General features: G+C 45.0%; 1 protein-coding gene across 3 annotated transcripts in view; it reads right to left on the bottom strand.

Annotated features, from left to right (window-relative positions):
• Positions 1-4208: 4208 nt before the first annotated feature.
• Positions 4209-24850, bottom strand: part of e2f2 (E2F transcription factor 2) — an 85721-nt gene continuing 65079 nt past the window's right edge. For 2 of the 3 annotated variants that reach the window (XM_063033917.1, XM_063033920.1), the window contains exons 4-7: positions 22436-22594; positions 21386-21500; positions 16793-17018; positions 4209-14769 (exon numbers count right to left, since the gene is read on the bottom strand). In XM_063033917.1, the coding sequence (XP_062889987.1) occupies positions 14522-14769; positions 16793-17018; positions 21386-21500; positions 22436-22594 (748 nt within the window). In that variant the 3' untranslated portion in view covers positions 4209-14521. Of the gene's footprint in view, positions 14770-16792; positions 17019-19092; positions 21501-22435; positions 22595-24850 lie in introns of those variants that run through there. The other variant, XM_063033918.1, reaches the window with a different exon arrangement.

Here is a 24850-nt window from a genome sequence, read left to right as displayed (position 1 = left end):
CACTGCAAGTCATCCCTACAATCTCCAAGGTCCTTTTCCGTAGTGAGTACTGATGCAAAGTGTTCTATACACACTTTCCCACTGTCACACTTTTGGTCTTATTCTCTCACATCTTATCCTCTTGCTCCTCACATACTCATAGAAAACCTTGGGGTTTTCCTTAATGATGTTCGCCAAGGCCTTCTCATGGCCCCTTCTGGCTCTCCTAATTTCATTCTTCCTGCTCCTTCCTACAAGCCTTATAATCTTCTAGGTTCTTGAACCTTTCGTAAGCTTTTCTTTTCTCTTGACTAGATTTTCACCAGCCTTTGTACACCACGGTTCCTGTACACTACCATCCTTTCCATGCTTCAGTGGAACATACCTATGTAGAACATCATGCAAATATCTCCTGAACATTTGCAACATTTCTGCCATGCATTTCCCTGAGAACTTCTGTTTATACTTCCAAGTTCCTGCCTGATAGCTTCATATTTCCCCTTACTCCAATTAAACACTTTCCTAACTTGACTGTTGCTATCCCTCTCCAATGCTATGGTAAAGCAGATAGAATTGTGATTACCATCTCCAAAATGCTCTCCCACTGAGAGACCTGACACCTGACCAGGTTCATTTCCCAATACCAGATCAAGTAAAGCCTCTCCTCTTGTAGGCTTATTTGCATATTGTGTCAAGAAACCTTCCTGAACACACCTAACAAACTCCACACCATCTAAACCCCTCGCTCTAGGAAGATGCCAATCAATATTTGGGAAATTAAAATCTCCCACCACGACAACCCTGTTATTATTACACCTTTTCAGAATGTTGGGTGAGCATTCCTTAAAATTAATTCTAGATGCTTCAAGAGTGGTGTCAACGTGTAGCAGATGTCTGGAATGCAGATCCTTGGGTTCAGCAGATAGCTTGTGATCAGATCATCTCAACCTGATTACAGAAAGTATGAGAAATATAGAAGGGATAGATCTGCTATATTCAACAAGATGCTGGTGGGACATGTTTGACCCTGTCCTGATCAAGGATCTCGGCGTTTATTCCTTTCCTCGCAGCTGCCTTACCTGCTGAATTCCTCCAGCATTTTGTGTGCATTATTGGGGACCAGGCTTGATGAGCTGATTGATCCGATCTTATTTCCTCCAACATTTCAAGCACAAAAATTCTATCAGTTGGACAACATGGTCTTGCCCAAGGGCAAGTGAGTCAACACAGCAGTGTCAGAGATCAAGCAACAGTGACATTCTTCATCATTAAGTGCTTAAATGCTGAGATATGAATGCAGACATATATCTCTATACTTGTGTATTTCATTTCCAGTTCTTACTGAGTTGTACCTTACCTCAATTTCAAAGTAAATTTATCATTGAAGTACATATATGTCACTATGTACAAACCTGAGATTCATTTTCTTGTGGGCATACCCAGAAAACTATTGAATAATAAAGACTGCCCAACTTGGGCATTCAACTAGAGTACAGAAAAGAACAAGTTGTGCAAATACAAAGTGAAAGAAATAATAAATACGTAAGCAATTAAATATTGAGAACACGAGATGAAGTCCTTGAGAGTGAGTCCACAGCTCGGTGTTGGGGTATGAAGTTATCCCCTCTAGTTGAAGAGCCTGATGGTTGAGGAGTAATAACTGTTCCTGAACCTGGTGGTGTGAGTCCTGAGGCTCCTGTACCACCTTCCTGATGGCAGCAGCGAGAAGAGAGCATGGCCCGGATGGTGGGAGTCCCTGAGGATGCATGTGACAGCATTTCATGTAGTTGTGCTCGGTAGTGGGGAGGGCCACAGAGGCGTTTGAGAAAATGACGAAAGGTGTTACTAATTATCAAATGAAAAACAGAATTTATCGAGATAGTTCAGCAGGCAAGGCTGCATCTGTAGAGAGAAACAAGAGTTAACTGCTTAGACTGAAGACACGTCATCATAACTGGGAAAGGGAATAAGGAAATTTAGAAATCTTCAGGGAGGGGAGATCAATAACTGTTGGTAATTTTGCTGGTTGAATCCCATCTAACTTTAGAACCAAAACCAAACTTGTTTCCGTACCATGAGTCAATCCCACTGTTCATGTCTGACTTAGTCACTTTGGACGACTGTGATTTGTTTCATGCGTTTCTGCTTAGTCTTGTTACTATTTTGCACAATTTGATCAGGGCACCTTGGCATGGACTGGTTCCATGGCCTGCAGTCAACGAACGACACAGTGCTAAACTGAATACTCCTCTATCATTTGATACGAATATGTTTAATATTGTGTTACTCGCTCGTTTTTTGCTATTCGTGCGATCTGTTCTTCGCATGTTGGGTTATTTTCCCCAATGGGTTCCACAGTGTTTCTTTGCTGCCGATGGGAGGACAGATCTTAGGGTTGGATACCGTATACTTACTTTGACAATGAATGCACCTTGAACTTTCTCACGGTCTGTGTGCTGGAATGAGTCATCCTCACCCAGTGATGGTACAAGTCACAGACAAGGGTGACACAAAGTGTGGCAGCAGGTTGAATATTGCACAACCGTTGAGGTACGATGGAAGGACTGTCTGTGCAAGTCAGTGCAACTCAGGTCGTCAGAGTTCAATCCCGACATTCTCCGTAAGGAGTTAGTACGTCCTCCCCATGGAATGTGTGTTTTCTCCAGGTGCTCTGGTTTCCTCCCACAGTCCAAAGATGCACCGGGTCCATTAATTGGTCCTTGTAAATCATCCCGTGATTACGTTAGGGTTAAATCGGGGTTGCTGGGTGGTGCAGCTCGAAGAGCTGGGAGGGCCTACTCTCTGATGTATCTCTAAATAAATAAATCACTCACTCAGTGTTGTCCTTGCAGCTCAGATTAAAGAGGGAACCTCCCAGTTTGTAATTGTTTCAACAGGTCCAACTGAATATCAAGGAAATGTTGGCGGCTTGCCTGTGACTGGGGCTCTAAGTCAGAAAGGCTAATGACCAGATCTTTTTTTTAAAATGGAGGGAGGGGACAGCTTGAGCTTGAGAGAAAACCATTTCAGTTCGTGCTCTGAGGGAATTCACCACCACCTGGAAGTGTAGGCCATTGACAACATTAGAGAGCAGAAGGTAGTGGAAGCGGCCAGTTCCATCACAGGTAAAGTCCTCCCCGCCATCGAGCGCATCTACAAGGTGCGCAGAAAAGCACCATCCATTATCAGGGACCTCCTGCACCCAAACCATGCTCTCTTCTCACTGCTGCCATCAGGACGGAGGTACAGGAACTCAAGACTCACACCACCAAGTTCAGGTAGTTATTACCCCTCAACCACCAGGCTCTTGAACCACAACACTGAACTGTTCCCACAACCGATGAACTCACTTTCAAGGGCTCTTCATCTCCTGTTCTCAATATTTATTGATTATTTATTTATTTTTTAAAATCTTTGTGTTTGCAGTTTGTTGTTTCTTGCACACTGGCTGTTTGTCCGTCCTGTTGGGTGTGGTCGGTCTATCATTGATTCTGTTAGGTTTCTCGTATTTACCGCTAATGCCCGCAAGATATAGAATCTCAGGGTGGCATATGTGCACTTCAATAATAAACTTACTTTGAAATTAAAGTTAAACTTAAAAAACAGACTAAAGCAGAATTAGATAGAATTTCAAAACAAATTAAAGATTTAGATAATATCTGTGCAATTTCCCCCAATATTGATTTATTTAAACAAAGGGTGGAACTTCAATCACAATATAACCTGTTATTAACTCATCCCATTGAAGGATATTTGCTTGTTTGGAGATAAAAATAATAAACTGCTCGCATCTCAACTAAAAATGGCTGCAGCCAAAAGGTAAATTTACTTTGAAGGTTGAATTAAAAAATGTCACTCTGCAAGATGCAGGATAAAATACAGAGATGGTATTGAGCACAAATCTGTGCAGTCTGATCCCCTTCAATCAGAGGTTTCCAACCGCGGACCCCTACCACTAACTGAGGGTCCATGGACCCCGGCTGGGAACTGCTGTCCAACCGCAGACTCCTACCACTCACTGAGGGTCCACGGACCCCGGCTGGGAACTGCTGTCCAACCGCAGACTCCTACCACTCACTGAGGGTCCACGGACCCCGGCTGGGAACTGCTGTCCAACCGCAGACTCCTACCACTCACTGAGGGTCCACGGACCCCGGCTGGGAACTGCTGTCCAACCGCAGACTCCTACCACTCACTGAGGGTCCACGGACCCCGGCTGGGAACTGCTGTCCAACCGCAGACTCCTACCACTCACTGAGGGTCCACGGACCCCGGCTGGGAACTGCTGTCCAACCGCAGACTCCTACCACTCACTGAGGGTCCACGGACCCCGGCTGGGAACTGCTGTCTTAAATAAAAGCTCAAAGACTCAAGAGAATGAAGTCATTTATTTTCTTTTTTTTGTACCAATGCAAGTGCCACACTTGTTTTATTCTGCATTTAAAAACACACACACACTCACACAACTTTTGCACATTCAATATCCTAGCAAACCCCTTTCAGCTAAAAAAAACTAACATTTAAATACAATAGTGGGAACTACAGCAACAGCTCACACTTAAGTAAATATACAGATTTCCCTATATACAATTTTACACTTACAGGCACCTCCTGAGACAGGGAGAGGATCTTTTCTCATTTACAGAAAGTAAGTCAAAACACTTAACGCTTGCTCAAACCTGTTCCTTGTTTCCCCAGTGTTTTTATTGTGTGGGTTCGATGTGTTCAGAAGAAGACTACAGGAGTTAACGTGTTCAGAACAATATCCGGCTCTTCTCGTTGAACAGGGCATTTATACTAAGGTGCGAAAAGCTTAAGTTTCCAGTCCGTTCCAGTACTTTTAAAACCGGCACAGCAAAGTCCTGAGCTGGATACCTGAGTTGCTCCTTGCGCATCAGCCCAATCCTCGAACTTCGCCAAGTTATTTGACCTCAGTGAGTATGTTCACGTGTGTATGGAGGGGTTAGTAGGGAGGCGGCGTGGAGGTTGCAACAAGGCAAGGGGTTAAGATGATGAGCTGACAGAGACAACGTGCAAACATTGTACAGTCACCCAAGCAGAACCGGGCCTGGAGAACCTATCTCCTATTTACACAGCTTCTCCGTTCAAGCACGAGAGTCAGGGTCACCAGGAATAGCAAGACCAGATAGTGATGCAAATACAGGATTGTAGGGCACACGCTGGCTGGTGGACAGTTAATTTACTAAATTTAAGTTATTACTGTATATTACACATTTCATTGGTTATAACACCCGAAAATGTACTGTATATATGCACCAATGGAATGCACACGATTTCGACTGGATGAATATTTGTATAAAAACTGTCAATTCTGAGCTAACATTTCAGGACAATGTGGTGAGGGGGACTGAATTGTTCTCCCTGTGCACATAAATAACTAAAGTGTGATTGGGAATTAAGTGCGAACATTCAAAGTCCAGTGAGACCAGCAGGAGGTTAGAGGCCAGATTCTACCCTGTCTGATAGATGAAGGTTCTGTAAAAGGTGAAAGGTCCTTAATTTGATAGAGAGATAGTAAGTATTGGGCAGGTCTTGTACAGGTCAGATCACCAAAAGTCATTCTGCAGGTCCAGTACAGAAGAACACAAATACAGAGATGATAAATGCTAGAAATTACAGAAAATCATCCCCAGAATCACAAAATAAAGAACCCTAGATCAGTCATTTCCCATAACTTATAGTGTATTTTATGTATCGTACTGTACTACTGCTGCAAAAGAACAAAATTCACAAGTATCATACATAGTGGCCACTTTATTGGGTACACCTATCATTAATGCAAATAGCCAATCAGCCAATCATGTGGCAGTAACTCAAAGCATGCAGACATGGTCAAGAGGTTCAGTTGCTGTTCAGACCAAACATCAGAATGGGGAAGAAATGTGATCTAAGTGACGTTGACCGGGAAATGATTGTTGATGCCAGAGAGGGTGGTTTGAGTACCTCAGAAACTGCTGATCTCCTGGGATTTTCACACACAACCATCTCTAGAATTTACAGAGAATGGTGTGAAAAACAAAAACAAAATCCAGTGAGCAGATCTGTGGGCAAAAGTGCCTTGTTAAAGAAAGAGGTCAGAAGAGAATGGTCAGACTGGGTCAAACTGACAGAAGGCTACAGCAACTCAGATAAACATGCATTTTAACAGAGATGTGCAGAAGAGTATCTCTGAACGCATAACACATCAAACCCTGAAACGGATGGGCTACAACAGCAGAAAACCTCATCGCGTTCCTCCTCTGTACCATAATAGAGTGGCCACGGATTGTATGCCAGTGATAATAGACCTGATTCTGAGAGAGGACAATTTCATATTGTGCAATATTTGTTAAGCTTCTGGACAGTTCCCAATCCTTGGCCAAATCTTTACGCTGAATAGAGAAGCAGTTTCAAGCTTTCTAACCGAACACTGCTTCCTGTACACGTTCTTACAAACAAAAGACAATACATCACTACATCTTTTTAGATAGGCCTTCAGAGACAGCTTAAAAAATTACATTTCAATTGAGCTCAAAGTACTCTGACTTTGAAAACAGCTTTGTTAAATCTCTCCTTTCCAGGACTTAAGATCAGAACATAAGAAAACGGTAAACAAAAGTTTTGAATGTTCAGAAAGGGGAAGATGAAAGAGAAACGGGCAGAGTAGAAGGTGAGGGAAACTGGCAAAACAGGACAAAAAGAAAATTGGCCACTCAAACTGAAGCGTGCAAGCAAACTGATTTACGATGTAAACACAAGAAATTCCACAGATGCTGGAAAACCAAAGCAACACACACACAAAATGTTGGAGGAACTCAGCAGCTCAGGCAGCATCTACGGAAATGAATAAACAGTCGTCGTTTTGGGCAGAGACCCTTCTTCAGGGCTGAGAAGGAAGGGGGAAGATGCCAGAATAAAAAGTGGGTAGAGGGGAAAGCAGATAGCTGGAAGGTGATAGGTGATAGGTGAAGCCAGGTGGGTGGGAAAAGTCAAGGGCTGGAGAAGAAAGAATCTGATGGGAGAGGAGAGTGGACCATGGGAGAAAGGGAAGGAGGAGACCCGGGGGGGAGTAATGGGCAGGTGAGAAGATGTAAAGGGTCAGAGTAGGGAATAGAGGAAGGAGGAGGGGTTAATTTGTTTACCAGAAGGAGAAATCAATATTCATGCCAACATTTTGGAGGCTACCCAATTTATGATGTAGAATTGCCTAGAAATTTTCAATTATCATTGGGCATTCCGCAAAACAATTAAATAATGTTTCAATCATCAGCTGTTTGGGTGCCACTATGCAGGTCTGATAAGAGCCTAGAAACTCTGAGGCTTCCTGACTGGACGAGGCAAAGTGAGCCCGATTATGATTCCATTCTGCCATTCACTCAGAATGCCGGGATTTTCCCCACGCTGTCTTGCAATGTCCTTTTATCTATTATTTGTCGGGTTCTTTATTTTTTTTTGAGATACTACGCGGAAAAGGCTCTTCTGGCCCTTTGAGCCATGGTGTCCTGCAACCCCAGATCTAATCCTGGCATAATCACGGGACAATTTACAATGACCAATTAACCTACTAACCAGTACATCTTTGGGAGGAAACCAGAGCACCCGGAGGAAACCCACGCGGTCACGGGGAGAACGTAGAAACTCCTTGCAGGCAGTGGTGGGAATTGAACCTGGGTCGCTGGTACTGTGAAGCGTACCACCAAGCCGCCCTGAAGGAGATCACCCTGCCCAAGCACAATGCAAATCACAAAGTTCAGAAAACATTGAGTTGAGTTTCCCCAGAGTTATACAAAACAGCCATCAACTGGTCATCACTGAGATTCAAAAACAAAATCTATTTTTAATCACAAACACTGAAACAGCAACAGTATACAATTTAATTTCTAGGCATAAGTCTGCAGAGAATGGTTACAAACAACAGAATATTGGCAATGGGGCAAGTACCCTTCACCTTTGCCCTCTTGGATCCAATTCTGGCCTCCACACGGAGTCCCCGTCCTCTCCATCACTGAATAATATTGGCGAGACCAGAGTTAGAACCATTGAACAAAAGTGCAAGGGAATTGACCCATGTGTAGGAACCTGCATAATTCTGAGGTAACATCTTTGGAATGGAAGCAAACAGAATTTTGTTTCAAACTATGACCATATTTGTATTCTGTACTTCTTTTGCACATGTTCTTTGCAACAAACCGATTATACTTAACAAGTAAATTTAAAATCTGAGATTAAGACATGGAATGTGCTTAACCCAACACTGACAGAAAAGTACCCTTTAAAGAAATAAAGATAAAACCAATATATTCCTGGAAAATATTTAACTCCATGCAAGTGCATTATTCTTTTAGAGAACTAGTATTGAGCAAGATGGCCCAAAAGGCCTGGCCAAAATCTTACTCTAAGTTGTGCCACACCATAGACTGAAACTGAGTTGGAGGAGGTTGACACAAGGTTTACTCATTGTCCAACCAGCTGCACCCTTAATGGACTTACTGAAAGTTACTGTACGTCTAGAAAAACTGGAATTAACCTCAGATGGTGACACAAACTCCCACTATTCTTGAAAACTGGTGCACAAATATTACACATCACACACAAGTTGGGTTTCTTTTGGTCAACCTGACAACTATTTAAGTTATTTAACATTTCACAAACAAAAAATAACATGAACATAATTTTAACAGACAAGTTTGGCCTAGTCAACTGTTCAAACAGAGAACAATAGACGGAAAGTGATCTAAACAGATCAAATTTATGGTTATGTTTGGATTATATCCAAGAATGAATCATATAGGAGGGAACTAAGAGACGTCAAACACATGCACACACAATATTCACTCAGACGTCAGTGGGTAAATTCATTTGGAGTTATGGACTCCTATCAATATCTGTCATCACTGAATGAAACAAGACACAGAAGCATACACTCATTCACTATCCCATGTCAAATTTAAAATACTCTATTTGGTCAGTGCTATTAAGACAAGGAAGCTTTTTAATGATAAAACATAAGGCCAGGGTAACTACAGGCAAAACTGAGAAAATTCCATGGAGCTCAACCCAAAAAGGTGAACTGCCAGGAAATTCTCAGGGTCGAGAGTTGATGCTTAGGAAAGAGGGATGAGGAGATGTGTTGGGTTTCATTTTATGAAGATGTCAGGAGAAGGGAAGTTACATGGACAGTGTGGGATGGGTGAGGGAGAGACTTGAGGCCTGGTTGCCATGATCTCTACGAGATGCTCTTTTTCATTAGCAGAGATCTTTGCAATGGACCCACCCAGGTCAGACTGGGTCAATTCTCTGCCATTGCTACTGTGCCTTGCGAGACCTCACCGGTCACAGGCCAAACACCTGATTCATTAAGTGTTAATGCTGCACCCACCTCATCATCAGCTGGAGTGACTTGAATCTGGAAGGTAATTAATTTAGCGATAGAGCACAGCGTGCACCCTTCATGCCACACAGCTTCAACAACCACCACCAACCTCAATTTAACCCTAATCTAATCATGGGACAATTTACAATGACCAGTTAACCTGCCCGGTACGTCTTTGGACTGTGGGAGGAAGCCGGATCACCCGGAGAAAACCCACGCATTGCACAGGGGGCACCGGAATTGAACTCCTAACTCTGGAAGGCCCCAACGTGTAATAGTAGGTTCATGCTAACCACTACTCTACTGTGGAGCCCAAGGGTAGCAATGATCTATCGGGGTTTTAACGTGACAGAAGGGCAAACCAAGGTCTCTCTCAAATAAAACTGCAGATGCTGGACATGTGGAATGACCCAGCCTGTGGCTGCAACTGTCGATCGACTCTTTAGGTTGGTGACTTTTTGTCAGGTGGCATGCTGCATATTTCCAGTCTATTCTGTTCTCAATCCCATCTAAAAGCTCAGGACAGAGGCCTGAACAGGTTCAAAAAGCCGGACAGCACTTGTAAAAAACAACCTTCCTCTCACACCTAAAGATTCTGATTATCAGCAACACCGGGACCGCTTGTTGATAGGGATCAACCCCTATAACATGGCTGCCAGCGAAGTCACAGAGTATTATAAAGAAAATGGTGGATGTTAATGTTTCCCAGATCATGGGCTAATTGATTTTAGGAATTGGTGGGTGTCTAAATTTGTTTTTGACAAGTCTGGACAATTAAATAGTGCGAATTTACTTGGTTGTTGATTGGCTGTGGGAAGGCAGGCATCTCAAAGATTAGCCAGAGAACAGCCAATGGCTGTGTTGTTACAGAGACAATGATGAGGTGATTGGAGTGATAGTCAAAGGCCTGAAACTGGCTGGGTGACCAGGACATCCGCAGTCCAGGCTCCTACTCCACACTCGAAGTCTGGTGACCATGAGTTGTATGAGCGGGAAGCACGAGGAGGCACAAGGGCCAGACAGACCTGGGCAGGCCAGGAGTTCGCGGTGCCACCATCAGGTAGTTTGGAGATCAGAGCCTAAAGATTGATCGGTGATCCGGATGCCGAAGCCTGAAGCCTGAAGCCTGGAGGTCTGTCCAGGAGTTGGAAGACTGTCCATATGTGTGGGTGGGGGGAGGAAAGGGGCCTGTTCTGCTGTTGCTCTGTTCTGTTTTTATTCTGTCAAGCACTGTAGGCGTGCCATATTGGTGCCAGAATGCGTGGCGACACTTGCGAGTTACCCCAGCACATCCTTAGCTTGTGTTGGTTGTTAACACAAACAACGCATTCCACATGATAAATTAATGAGTTTGAATAACGATTCCTCCAGAAAAATGTACCAGGGTTGGCACAGGAGGAGGGAGAGCACATAGAAAAGAGAAAAGAGGAACTAATAATCAGGAAACTAGATAAACAATGTTACAAAGACAGTTCTATCCACAAGAGGCATCAATATGCTCCACTACTACAGAAAGCATCTACCCACCAATGCCTGAATCTAATCCCTTTGCCCTCTACACCTGTCAGTTTTCGATTCGTAGCCTGTTGAACAAAGGAAATGCCACTGCTCCCTCTAGTGGCGAGCAGAAATATTGCATACCTACAATGTGCCAATGCAACAGCTCTCTATAATCAAACAGCTAAGTGCCCGCTGGCCGAACTGGACTTGTGCAAATCTAACGAATCAGACAGGGAACATGTCTGAAGACAAGTCACCCCAATCTACATTTGTCAGATTATGGTAATTCCCTATAGAATCACAAAATCCAAGTACACAGCTGTTCAGTACATCAAGTTCATACTGTCCTAGAATAGGTTGTCCAGCTTAGATCTACATCCAGTTATTTTTCCTTTAAACCTGCCAACATGAATATCCAGACCTGAAAATCGTTGGGATGTCTGGGTTGGTCCAGAGGTACTCGACACCCACCATCACCATCTCCCCTCCTGAGAGTCACAATTATTGTTGGGGTTGCCCATTCAACACCCCCTCCTCACCCAACCGCTCTCCCTCAAGCCTCAAGGGTGAAGGGTGCAGTTAGATAATAAGCTGATCTACCACAGCAGCTTGTCACATCGCCAGCTCTACACACTGCACCTGCTGGCAAGGGGCAAGGTTAGGAGCTCAGAACCCATGTTCATGCCATTTTGAAGCCCATGGAGGTGGCATGTCCACAGATAGCCAAGGTCAATAGACGGTCTTCAGAGTTCCTTCCTCTTCCTTACCATGACCCTGGCAATTTGACAGAAACCAGACAGAAGTATTAGAAAATAAACAACTTCTCCACATCGTTTCGGTACGAGCACCTCCCTATCTCCCTACGCTGAACTCTGCTGGTCTCCTAGTGAGCAATCCTGGCTGAAACACTACTGTTAGAAACACACACACACACACACTCACACACACTCACACACACACTCACACACACACACACACACTCACACTCACTCCTATACACAAATTTATATAAAGGCCTCAACTAAAATTTCCTCTATGTACACAATTTGTTAGTTTCAAGAAAATATATATATACACACATATACACACAGTCTAACCTATTATTTTTGGCAATTTGCCAGGTGCTGTTCAAAATAAGATCTTTCAAACTTTGATTTAGTTGAATAGTGTGTCTGAGGAATTCCTCTTCCCCTGTTGCTACCACACACACACACACACACACACACCCTTACCTCTTCCCTCAGGCACACACACAAGCATGAGGCAAATAGAGCAAAGGGCATCAATACTCTTGCCACAGGAACAATACAACTAACAATTTGTTCCAAATTCATTACATACTAAAATCACGAGTGCTTGGACTGCAAAATTCTAAGATACAACAGTAGGAACGATCCTTTTCTGGGATCCACCCAGTAGCCTGGGTTGATATGAGAAATGAAGAGCCAATACAGTACCCAGATAGGGGCACAATTTGAAGTCCACAGTTTTAACAACAAACACGTTTACAATAGATGAACAACATCTTTTTTTTAAAAGAGCAAATTAAAAAGAAAATGCTAAAGAATACAAAATCATTGCCAACAGTTTGGATACTCCCAGTGTGACGTTCTGGACAATTAAATTGTCGATAGAACATGTGGGAATCTTCCTCTGTTTTATGTGCTAAATGCATCTCATTGCATTATATGCATATTGAAGACCAATTCAAAAATTCCAGCGTCAACGTACACGTGACACCACACCACCCAGTCAGCACGTACCACAGAGGAGGAATCTTGGAAGGTGCTCCCTTACTCCACAGGAAGCGACCAGCATCCACCCAAACCCCTTCCCTGAGAAACACCGATTTCACTAGATTACATTTGTTAAACATTAGCTTAGTTTTAAAACCCATATTTAAAATAATTTTCTTTTACAAAAAAAAAGCACCATTTGAATCCAATTCAGTTCAGTAAACACGTTACAGAAGAAGGATCTGACAAACACACTGTGCAAAGTAGAGGAAGTCTCACCATCACTAAGTCACTCTCCTCAACGGTACCTTCCTCCTGGACATGCCAATGAAGCCATCCCATTAACACTACACTCAAACAGTCACCCGACAGCAATTAGGCAAAAAGGCATCAAAAATGAGGGGAGTGGTCTACAATTCCAACCCAATTATGGTACACCAGCTGTTACTGAATACCTCGTTCAAAAAGAATCTTCAACTGAATTCAACCAGAGCTCATGAAATGAAATTAAATAGTATGCAAAGACTGTTTAACAGTCTCCATTGTGAAATATGGATAACTCCAGTTGAGGATTAGATCACTGAACCAGTAATCTCCCAATTTACAAAATGTTGCCATGGTTCAATATAAGCACAAAAGATTCTGGAAATCCTGAGCACCACACACAAAATGCTGGAGAGGCTCAGCATATCAGGCAGCATCTATGGAGGGGAAAAACACAGTCGACATTTCGGGCAGAGACCCTTCATCAAAACTCAATGAAGGGTCTCGGGCCAAAGTGGCAACTGTTTATTCCTCTCCATAGATGCTGCCCGACTTGCTGAGTTCCTCCAGCATTGTGCGTGTGTTGCTCTAGTACAGGGGTTCCCAACCTTTTTTCTGCCATGGACCAATACCATTGAGCAAGGAGTCCGTGGATCCCAGACTGGGAACCCCTGATCTACCATAGTTTGTCAGGCATCAACTGATTAATTCAACAGTTAGAGCTGGTCTACGAATTATGCCACTCCAAAATGAAAATTCAGGTTGAACTGCAGAGGAGACGATCACAAGGCCCGCCACCCATGCGGCAAAAACTCTTGACTACACTTGAAGAAAAACCTTGCAGGTTGCAGGCACATTTCACCTAACCACTCCGCAATTCTAGGGAGCAAAAGACTGAATGGGACATTGACCCTCTCAATGACAGGACAGCAGATTGAATGGGACATTGACCCTCTCAATGACAGGACAGCACGTATGTTGGAAGCAATCGGTCACAAAGCCCTGCAAGATAATCTGATCAAGATCGTAGCTTCAGGTGTGGATGGGGTTCAATGTTAGTAGAAGAGCAATCCAACCCAGCCTGCCTCCTGGCCTAGTCTCCCAGGATATCGAGGCTTCACGTGTTTGGCTACCCTTCGATCACTCCAGTGAAACCCTGAACACTACTTCAGTATTTTTTTCCCTTTTTTTGGTACTACTTATTTAATTTTTTTTATATTGTTCTTAATGTAATTTATAACTTTTTTTTATTACGTATTGTGTTGTACCACTGCTGCAAAACAACAAATTTCACAATGCCAGTGATACTAAAACCTGATTCTGAAGATGAGATGGTGAGACAGCCTCTACTAAACAGCTCCAGATCTGAAGGTATAACAGGGTTACACTCACACAGACCCCAGGTTACAGTTTACCAGCTCCCTCAGCATGTCCCCACCACAACAAAACCCCACGGACTCCAGCGCCTGATCAAAATGTCGAGTTATCAATGCCATTTCCCAAGAGACAGCCTACAGGTTGTTCCTTTAAGTAACTAAGAGTCAACCATCAGGGAAAGCACCTTCCTCTGCAGTCACTCTGATCCTGTTTAACATCCCCTACAAGAGGAAACACCCTTTAGGACGCGGGGCTGGTGTCCACTCCGGAGAAGGTGGGGACGTGGGCTGTGCTAGTTGGGCAGCAAGTCATCAAGGTCGTAGGAGTCGAAGAGGTCACTAACACCTTCGCTGTCCTCCAGGCTCCACAGGTAGTCGCCATGGTCCAGGGGTGGCGAGAAGCTGACAAAAGGAGCGTCGCCGTAGGAGGTGGAGGGAAGCTGATCCTCTGTCTGTTGGAGGAGGTGGTGAGGGAGCCCCAGGACACCGTCTTCACCGTCCAGCAGGGAGATCGGCAGCACCGGCTTCAGGTCATCTGCAACTGCTCAGGAAGAGGAGAAATTAACTCAGCTTCAGTAAAACAATCCTCCACAAGCTCTGCTTGGTAAACCTGCCACCATCAGACTGGACAGTCATATCTTCAATCCTTTAACCTTTGTTTAACCAGAGCTGGTCAATACAATACCAATGGCACATCTCTGAATGTGTCTTCTGTTCTCCCACCCACCCACCTCCCTCTTCACTATCTCAAATCATTCATTTATTAAACTTAGTACATTCTGTTCGCTGCCTGTACCAACCAACCTGTGGTACTGCCGTAGGTGTTCCATTACAGTAGCACTTCGCCATACTTCGGGCAGATGGAGACTGGCAGCTGTGGTTGGCAGTTCATCTAGGTGAAGGAAAGCCCTGATCTCAAACTTCCACTGCCTTGTGGCTATACCCACTCACGGGGAAGGCTTTGGGAGCAAACCTGGAGGAAAAATCTGGAGCTGGAGTCCCTAAGATAGTCCTTCGTTGAGTTCTACACTATCAACTCATGCAATGCCACTGGTGCCAAACTTTATCAGTCTGTCATTCCTTTGGGTTCATCAGCTGTGTGGAGAAGGGGAGACAATTACATGGGCAACAGCTTGCTCTCTATATCCTACCACCTGGCTTATGCATCACGTAGACAGCTGGGGCACAACATCCATGGTGGACTCCGACTCCGACTCACGGAGGGCCTCTAGCATACTCGCATATATTACAGCGGACTCAACTTGACTGGACATTAGCAGCATGGGATCATTGATGTACCACAGGGGACAGTCCACAATGGTCCTGTCTCACTTCTGCGGGCGTTGTCCTTCCTGAACAAAATGGCAGCAGAGTTCCTGAATGTTGTTCAGGCCAAGACCACCTGTTAACGATGACATTTTTAGATAGTGAACGCCATTGAAAGCAATTGATTACCTACAGTCAGGAAGTGGTACAGCTGTAACATAACGGCTTATCACCTTTCTCATTTTTCACCGGCTAAGTGTTATAATTATATAGCCTTCTGACTGAATTCTGTTATCTAAGGAACTTCTATTACCTTAAGTATAAAGGTGTAGATTACTCTAAAGCGCCATCTTGAATCTCATTAACCTCTGCCTTGCTTCCCAGTCTCTCACTGAGCTTCAAGTGCTCTGTATCTTTGTTTAAACTTTAAAATAAACAATCCTGAATTCTTGCTCTTCCCAAACTCCTAAAAGAATGCAGGGATCAAAACTAACTGAGATCCGACAGCATCTCCCCCGAGCAGTCTGGTCTCATCTGCCAGCTTGTATTCTTTCCCCTCCCCTCACCTTCTTATTCTGCCCCTTCCTTTCCAGTCCTGATGAAGGATCTGGGCTCAAAATATCGACCGTTTATTCCTCTCTATAGACGCTGCTTGCATGGCGGGGTGGACTTACGTCTCTACCAAAGGAGGTGTAAGGCACTCCCTCTCTCCACTAGCCCACAGGTCACCTTTTGGGCAAAGTGTAGTACTTGCTTAGCCAACACCAACAACCCCCTCCCCCTCAATCAGGGTTACGTGAAGCCATGGTAATGGGTGGTGAATGGTTGTATGTATGAGCAGCTGGTGCCCATCACAAGTCCTGGTTAAGTCACCACTGACGTCAGGCAGACAACCTCTGAAGGAGCGTTGATAATGGCTGGGGTCACCTGTCTTGTAAAGACACTGCCCAGAAGAAGGCAATGGCAAACCACTTCTGTAGAAGAATCTGCCAAGAACAATCGTGGTCATGGAAAGACCACAATCGCCCACATTATATGACATGGCACATAATGGCGATGACAATAGATGCTGCCTGACCTGCTGAATTCTTCCAGCATTTCGTGTGTGTTACTCTGCCAGAACCACAGGTTCTTCAGGAACTTATTCACCTTTTAGTTCTGTTCTCTTGTACTACAAATAAAAGCTAATCGTACTCAATAATTTTTCGTTCTAAATCTCTATTCATCCCCAGTTTGAGCTTCTATTTCTCACCCTCCTTCCCCAGTTCCAGAGGAAAGCCCCGCGTTTCGCCACTCACCTTCTTCCTTAACTTCACGTTTGCAGGTGATTTTCGGACAGTCGGGCTCATGCTGGGATGAGGCTGCAGGGCCAGGATTGGTCCCCGGCAAGGAAGCCACGTTCCTGCTCTCCTCCTTCTTGGGGGTGGAGTGCTTCACGGGACTGTTTTCCTCTGCCATCTCTTCTGGGCAGAGGTACACCTCGATCGGCCCATTGGTGCTCTTGAGGTAAATCTGAAGGTTCTCCTGTTGGAGCAGCACAGGGAGCTGGTCAGAGCCTGCGGCCTCAAGAAGCATAAGACGCAGAATGCAATAATATCCACCAAACCCCTGAAGGTGCGGCTCCTAAGAACAGTAAGACGGTGAAGTGTGCACAGCGGCGGAACCGCAGGAGCCGGCCATCTCACAGGGACGTTAAGGCAGTGTAAGGTTCGAGATGGAGGAGGAAATGGGGATATGAAACTACTTAAAACAATGATTTGGTTATGCGTTTCCTATGACGGAGGGGGAGTCTAAGATCAGAGGATTTAGAACAAAGATGAGGAGGAATTTCTTGAGAATGGTGAATCTGTGGAATTTGTTGCCATGGGTGGCTCTGGAGGCCAAGTCATTGGGTAGATTTAAGGCAGAGGTTGACAGATCCTTAATTATTCAGGTTTGAAGGGATACGGGCAGAAGGCAGGAGATTGGGGCTGAGAGGAAAATGGATCCGCCATGATGAAATGGCAGAGCAGACCCGATGGGCCAAATGGCCTTACTCTGCTCCTGTATCTCATGGTCTTATAGTTATGAGCAACACAGACAAAACGCTGGAGGATTTCAGCAAATCAAGGAAGATTTATAGAGGAGAAAAAACAGTTGACATTCTGCGCCCTGAACCTTCATCACAGGAAAGGAAGGAGGCAGATGTGGCAGCGTCTACAGAGAGGGATAAACAGCATTGACGTTTCCACCAAGAAGCCACTGGCTTTTGTCCCCTTCCTTTCCAGTCCTGAGGAAGGTTCCCGGTCCGAAACGTCAACTAGTTATTCCTCTCCATGGATGCTGCCTGACCTGCTGAGTCCCTCCACCACTTTGTGCGCGTGTAAAGCACAAGATTTGCAGCATCTGTAGAATCTCTTGTATTGTCGGTTACAGACTATATTTCCCTCAACTTACACAAATGTGAATTTTCATTTTTGTTGTGCATGTTCATTTGTGCAGTTTATGCCTGTGATGTACGGTGCTGTTGCTGCAGAAGGATAATGCTCAAGGCATGTATACCCTGGGTATGCACACTTATGACAATAACCCTGGTTATGACATCCCCGCCCATGCCCGTAAGGCGACTGTACATTCTCTCCGTGACCCTGTGGGTTTCGTCCCGCAGTCCAATGATGTACCGGTTGGTAGGTTAATTGGGGGCCATTTTGTTGAAGTGGAAGGATACATCAGCTCCCACTTTGTCACAATGGTTCTCTCAAGTGATGCTATGTCTTAGTTTGGAGAAAATTAGAAGTCGAACCTTTGAACTTTTATTTAATTTTGAGAAAAGATGGGGCTCATTTGCTCGTTATTATCATTTGAGCTAATTGATAGAATTTTTTCCACGATCTGATTGCAAATTGTTTGGTATATTTTCTTTCCTTGCTGGCGGTTTGATGTTTATGTTTAGAAGCTTTTTGTATGACGCCTGTCTCCGGGGTTGTACACCTAATGGGTTCTTTTTTTTTCTCACTTTTTCTGCTTAGTAGGTTTTTTTTGTTATCACAACTTTTTTTTTCAATCTTTAAGATAATGTCTTTTTTGAGACATTGTAAGTGTTGTTACTTCAATGTACTCGTGTTATTTCTTTTGTATAATATAAAAATAAAAAGATTTGAAAAGAAAGGTTAATTGGTCACTGTAAATTGGCTGGGATTAAATCGGGGTTGGTGGACAGGACAGCTTGAAAGGTCACAAGGACTTGTTCCGTGCTGTACCTCAATAAATCAGGATTGATAAATCAGTCAGCATTAACATTGCAATTCCATCTGCAGCCACTAGATGACACTGCAGCACCTCCAATGGATTAGATTACATTTGGCCTACTGTGTGCACTCTGAATAGACCGACCCCACATCCCACCAGGCTTTTCTGTCAGACACCATACAGTTGTGCTAATCCAGGTACTTGTTAAAAGTGTGAGGGTTCCAACACTTTTTCCAAGTACAGTTTCAGTACATCAGTGCTTTTGGGCAAGCTATGCTTCTCAACTTCACTCGAACCTTGGAGATCTGACTTTTTCCTCTTTTTTTAAACCTTGTTTAGTGTTTGATTAAGGTTATAATCATGATAAATAACCCAGACAACTCTCCACTCTGTAAAGAAACCATTCCAGCATTGTCAGTCTCACAGCAATGGAAATTCTCTGTCTTTGGCAATTGGCCACAGTCTCAAATCACTCAGTGTCCCCTCATGTTACCAAAGTTTCCAACATGTCATGACCAGAACGTGGGACGCCACAGTCAGCAAGACAGTTCGAGGTGTCGGAGTCAGAGTTCAATCCCCACGTCCTCTGTCAGGAGCATACGTGGGTTTTCTCTGGGTGCTCCAGTTTCCTGCCCCCACAGTCCAAGGACGTGGGTTAATTAGTCATTGTAAATTAGTTTAGGGTTAATCCGAGGTTGGTCTGGAAAAGGCCCGTTCCATGCTGTATCTCTAAATAAATAATAAACAGGGGTGTAGCCGCTGTTGCCGATCTGATCATCATCTTCAGTGCCTCAGCCAATAAAATCAGGCATGTGATATGGCCTTTTAACTGCGTTGTTCAGCTGTCTAAGAACCTTCAAAAATCTGCGAATATAATATGTACCCCCCAGATCCTTCTGCTCCTGTACCCTTCAAAACACCCTGTCATAGAATGATACAGCCAGAAACTGGCTCTTCGGCTCATCGCGTCTGTGATAGCCATCGGCCAATCTGCCTTCTCTCATCTTGCTTGCTCGCGTCAGAAGTATCTGCACCCAGAATCAAATGATCCTGCCCATTTTGGAAGAACTGGAAGGGCACAGCAGTATAGTGGTTAGCGTAACCCCATGACAGTGCCGACAAAATTCCACCGCTGTCTGAAAGGAGTTTGTACGTTCTCCCCGTGACCGCATGGGTTTCCCCCAGGTGCTCCGGTTTCCTCCCACGGTCCAAAGATGCACCGGTTGGTTAAATCAGCACGTGGGTGTAATTGAGCACCACAGAGCCTGTCACTGCGCTGTATCTATAAACAATTAGGAACAATAACAGCCCATTGGGCCCTCGAGTCCATCCCAGAATTTCATGAGATTATGGCCAATTTCAGCTAACACCTATGCATCTGCCATTCCCAACTGATATAGATCATGTTGTTTGTAAGGAGTTCTCTCCATAACCTCGTGGGTTTCCTTCCACAGTCTAAAGACGTATCGGTTAGTAGGTTAATTGGTCATCGTAAAACGTCCTGTGATTATGGTTCGGGATCTGGTCTGGGTCATAGGAGCACTGTACAGATGATCACTGTATCGGTACTGCAGGAGTGTAGAGGGGCTCGATGGTTCGGATCAGCCTCTGGCCCAGGCAGTATCTCTTCAGTGTGGCCCAGAATGTACCATGCCGCACCCTATCAAATGCCTTCTGGAAGTCTATGAACATGTGGAAGATGTCCTGTACGTAGGCTCTATTTCTCAAACAATACTCGGAGGCTGAATATCTGTTCTGTTGAACTTCCACTTCTGAATCCAGCCTGCTCTGTGGTGATGATGTGGTTTCAGTCTGCTCAGGGTGACTTTCGACATCACTCTGCTTGCATGGCTGATAAGACTTGTGACTCTATAATCCTGGTACTGCTGTAAGTTGCCTTCTTGGGGAAAGTGATGAGTGATTTTGTCCAGGGTGTTGGGTGTTGGCTGTTCCCCAGAGTGTTAGGTTTTGTTGCAGATATTGATGAGAGTGTCTATCACTGTCTCTCCTCCATGTTTTTTCAGCTCGGCCGGGATGTTGTCTGTTCCTGCAGCTTTCCCATTCTTCAGCAATCTTATGGCTGCTTCTACTTCTTCCTGAAGAACTGGAAAGTCATCGACATTTGACCAAGTCCTGGCTTGCAAGTATGCTGGGGTCTCCTTGGATCTGATGGCTGTAAAGGTCTGAACAATACTCAGTCCATCTGTTGAGAATAATTAGTCTGGGGTTAAACCGGGGGCTGTTGGGCAGCGTGGCTCGAAGGGTCAGAAAGGCCTGTTCCACACTGTACCTCAATAAAATAAGTAACTTCTTCACTGTCCATCACACCACCAGCTTTGGGTCTCATCTTCAAACCTATTATGTATTTGCACAAATAGTTTTCTATTGGCTGTTTGTCAGTCTCTGTGTGTAGTTTTTCATCGATTCTATTTCTACTGTGAATGCCTGCACAAAAACGAATCTCAGGGAAATTAATGGTGATATTTACGTACTTTTTAATAAATTTACTTTGAATCATGCCATCTACATGCTCACCCATAACATTACTGTGGTTAACAAATTCCAAGAGAGGCAAACACACTGGTCACAGTCTCCAACAGCTCTACCGGCAGCCTGTACCAGGCCCCCGTCTCCACCAGCTCTACTGGCAGCCTGTACCATACCTCTCGGACATTGGGCACCTCCAGTCTCGTCTCTGGCGGTGCCTTCACCGCAATCACCGTCTGGTCCTGGAAACTGCCGATGGAGCGAATGTCGTGGTACGTCACGTACGCCAGAGTGAGCAGGGTTAAGGCAGAAAAAGAGACGGATTCTAAACTGAACCACCACCAGCAATCAAAAGCTCCACCCACCGTCAGCCCGTTGCTCAGGCGGGTATCACTGCCGCTCCCACCATTATCACACCCTCCCCAGCCGGACTCTCAATGATCAAAGTCCCAGTATGGAACGAAGGCATGAGGCAGACTCCCAGCTTTCCCAAGGTCAGGGTCACACAGTTTTGGGCCCCTTAGCTGAGAAAGGATGTGCTGGCATCAGAGAGGGCTCAGAGGAGGTTTATCATAACAATCCAGGGAATTAAAGGGCTAACATATGGGGAGTGTTTGATAGCTCTGGGACTGTACTCACCGGAGTTTAGAAGGATGAGGTAGATCTCATTGAGATGTTTCCTATAGTGGGAGAGTAAGACCAGAGGACACAGCCTCAGAATAGAGGGACGTCCATTTAGAACGGAGAAGAGGAGGAATTTCTTCAGCCCGAGAGTGGTGATTCTGTGGACTTCATTGCCACAAGTGATGGTGGAGGCCAAGTTATTGGGACTATTTAGAATAGAGGTTGGTGGGTTCTTGATTAGTCTCCCCAAAGGGTGGTGACTACAACTGCACTCTTTGGCTTACTTAGAGCCATTCACAGCCTCAGAACTTCCCGAAGCACTTGTACCGATGCCAAGAGATGAGGTGAGAAGATCGCCCTCAGACCTTGCCTCACATTACAATGTGACAGCGAACCAGATACTTGCTGCCTTTGGGAGGAGCTTGGGAGAGAAGACATGACACAAAGATGTGGGAGGTGACAGGCAACTGCAGAAAAACAACAGGATGTGGGAAACAATGTCTGAAAGATGGTGGGAAATGGTGGAGCAAGGAAAAAAGGAGAAGACAGACACACAGATAAGGAGCATGTGGTATCTCTCAAACATGCCCACGCAAGGATATCGCTGATTCTCTTCGTCATCCGTTAGCATCTTCAGCTGTGTGCTGCAGCTCTGGATCAAGTCATCGAGGGACCTCTCCTTCCACACAAGGTCAGACAGGTCCTGCCGGAGGCACTGCTGCTTCTCCACAACCGACGTGTCCTCAAACAGACTGCGGCCCCTGCCAGCGGGGGGAGAGGAAAGATATACAAACGGTCAACGAGAGATCCTGTCCCTTCCTCACCCTCCAGCTCCGGACGTCCAGAAAGTCCAGAATTACACTAAAGCCAAGTCATAAACTCAAGATGAACCACAGGGTGTGAGGGAATATGGGGAATACCAGTAATGGGCTCCCAACCCTCCCCAGCAGGCCGGGAACCACTTAGGAATTAAAGATCTACCACAGCAGTGAATCTGAGAGAGGAGGTGCTGGAACATGGGACAACGTGGAGGAACTCAGAGGATCCGTCAGCAGCAGTGGAGGGAAATGGACAGTCAACGGTTCAGCTCGACACCTTCCACCACCACTGAAAGGGAGAAGAGGGGTGACCTGTATAGGGCAGGCAAGTGACAGGTGGAGCCAGATGAGGAAGGTGATTGACAGGGGAAAGAGGTAAGTCTGGGAACAACAGGGGATGCGAGATGACAAAGGGCAGCAACTGACGGGAGTGGGAGGTGGAGGAGAGGTGGCCCAGTGGGAGAAATGTGTGGGTGATGGGCAGATGGACTGGGTGGGGGAGGGAAAAGAAACTGGCTAATTGGGGTCAGGAATAGAGAAACACAGACAGTGCGGGGGGGGGGCAAGATTACTTAAAATTGGAAGAACCTCACTATTTTTAAAACATTTCCAATTTTCTTGAAGTAGACTTAAGAAAATTGGAAGTATTTTAAAAAATAGTAAAATATATAAATTTTATAAAGTTTTAAATTTAAATTTAATAGAATTTTATTAAGGCTACAAAGTTTGCAAAATAAATTATAGAAAAGGCTATTTCACCATGATCAGGTGATGGAGTGTTTAACTGTCCATAAGGAGAGGCAAGGCCACATCCTCCCTGACATTCCCTTCCTTCTGCCCTCCTTCCTTCACATCTCTCCTCATTGCTGTGACTACAAGGTCCCATAGCGGTCCGAGGTTCCTACGAGAGGTAATGTGGCAGCTATATAGGACCCTGGTCAGACCCCACTTGGAGTACTGTGCTCAGTTCTAGTCACCTCACTACAGGAAGGATGTGGAAGCCATAGAAAGGGTGCAGAGGGGATTTACAAGGATGTTGCCTGGATTGGGGAGCATGACTTATGAGAATGCTCATAAGTGAACTCAGCCTTTTCTCCTTGGAGCGATGAAGGATGAGAGGTGACCTGATAGAGGTGTATAAGATGATGAGAGGCATTGATCGTATGGATAGTCAGAGGCTTTTTCCCAGGGCTGGAATGGCTATCACAAAAGGGCGCAGTTTTAAGTTGCTTGGAAGTAGGTACAGAGGAGATGTCAGGTGTAAGTTTTTTAATGCAGAGAGTGGTGAGTGTGTGGAATGGGCTGCCAGCGACGGTGGTGGAGGCGGATACGATAGGGTCTTTTAAGAGACTCCTGGAGAGGTACATGGAGCTCAGAAAAACAGGGCTATGGATAACCCTTGGTAATTTCTAAGGTAAGGACATGTTCGGCACAGCTTTGTGGGCCAAAGGGCCTGTATTGTGCTGTAGGTTTTCTATGTTTCTATCTGGGACAACTGAACCACTGCCCTTCCAACACCATAGATTTCCACTCTTTTACTGGCAACTGGGATAAGAAGCTTTAACCCAACGCTCCCCCACACACCCATTCCCCTCTCCCATCACTACCCCCGACCCTGTGCAAAGATCAGGACTGTCAACCCAAGGTTGGACAACAAGCTCCGGTATTTAACTTGTAGGATTTTCTTTCAAGGAAGATCGTGAGAAAAATGAACACTTTTATCTCTTTATTTGCTAATTGCCTTTAAAAGAGAGGGTAAACAGCTCCCAGGAGACTAGAAATCCATCTGCTTTGTGACTGGTTATGGGTTATGAGGTTGCACATGCTGGGGATGAATAACAACGGCTTTGGCAAGCTGAACACAAGAGCTTAAGGGTCACATCCACCCAGACCCAACAATCCAAGTGGTATGGAGGGGCCACTGCACAGGATCAGAAAAAGCTACACAAAGTTGTGAACTCAGCCAGCTTCACCGTGGGCACCAGCCTCCCCAGCTTCCAGGACGTCTTCAAGAAGCGATATCTCAGAAAGGCAGCATCCATCACTAAAGACCCCCACCACCCAGGACACGCCCTCTTCTCGTTGCTACCATCAGGAGGAAGTACAGGAGTTTGAAGATACACACTCAACAATTCAGGAACAGCTTCTTCCCCTCTGCCATCAGATTTCTGAATGAACAATGAACCCTTGTACACTACC

Source organism: Mobula hypostoma, chromosome 26 (genome assembly GCF_963921235.1).
Source record: "Mobula hypostoma chromosome 26, sMobHyp1.1, whole genome shotgun sequence".
In the NCBI taxonomy this organism is placed as follows: Eukaryota; Metazoa; Chordata; class Chondrichthyes; order Myliobatiformes; family Myliobatidae; genus Mobula; species Mobula hypostoma.
This window is presented reverse-complemented; position numbering and strand designations above follow the sequence as displayed.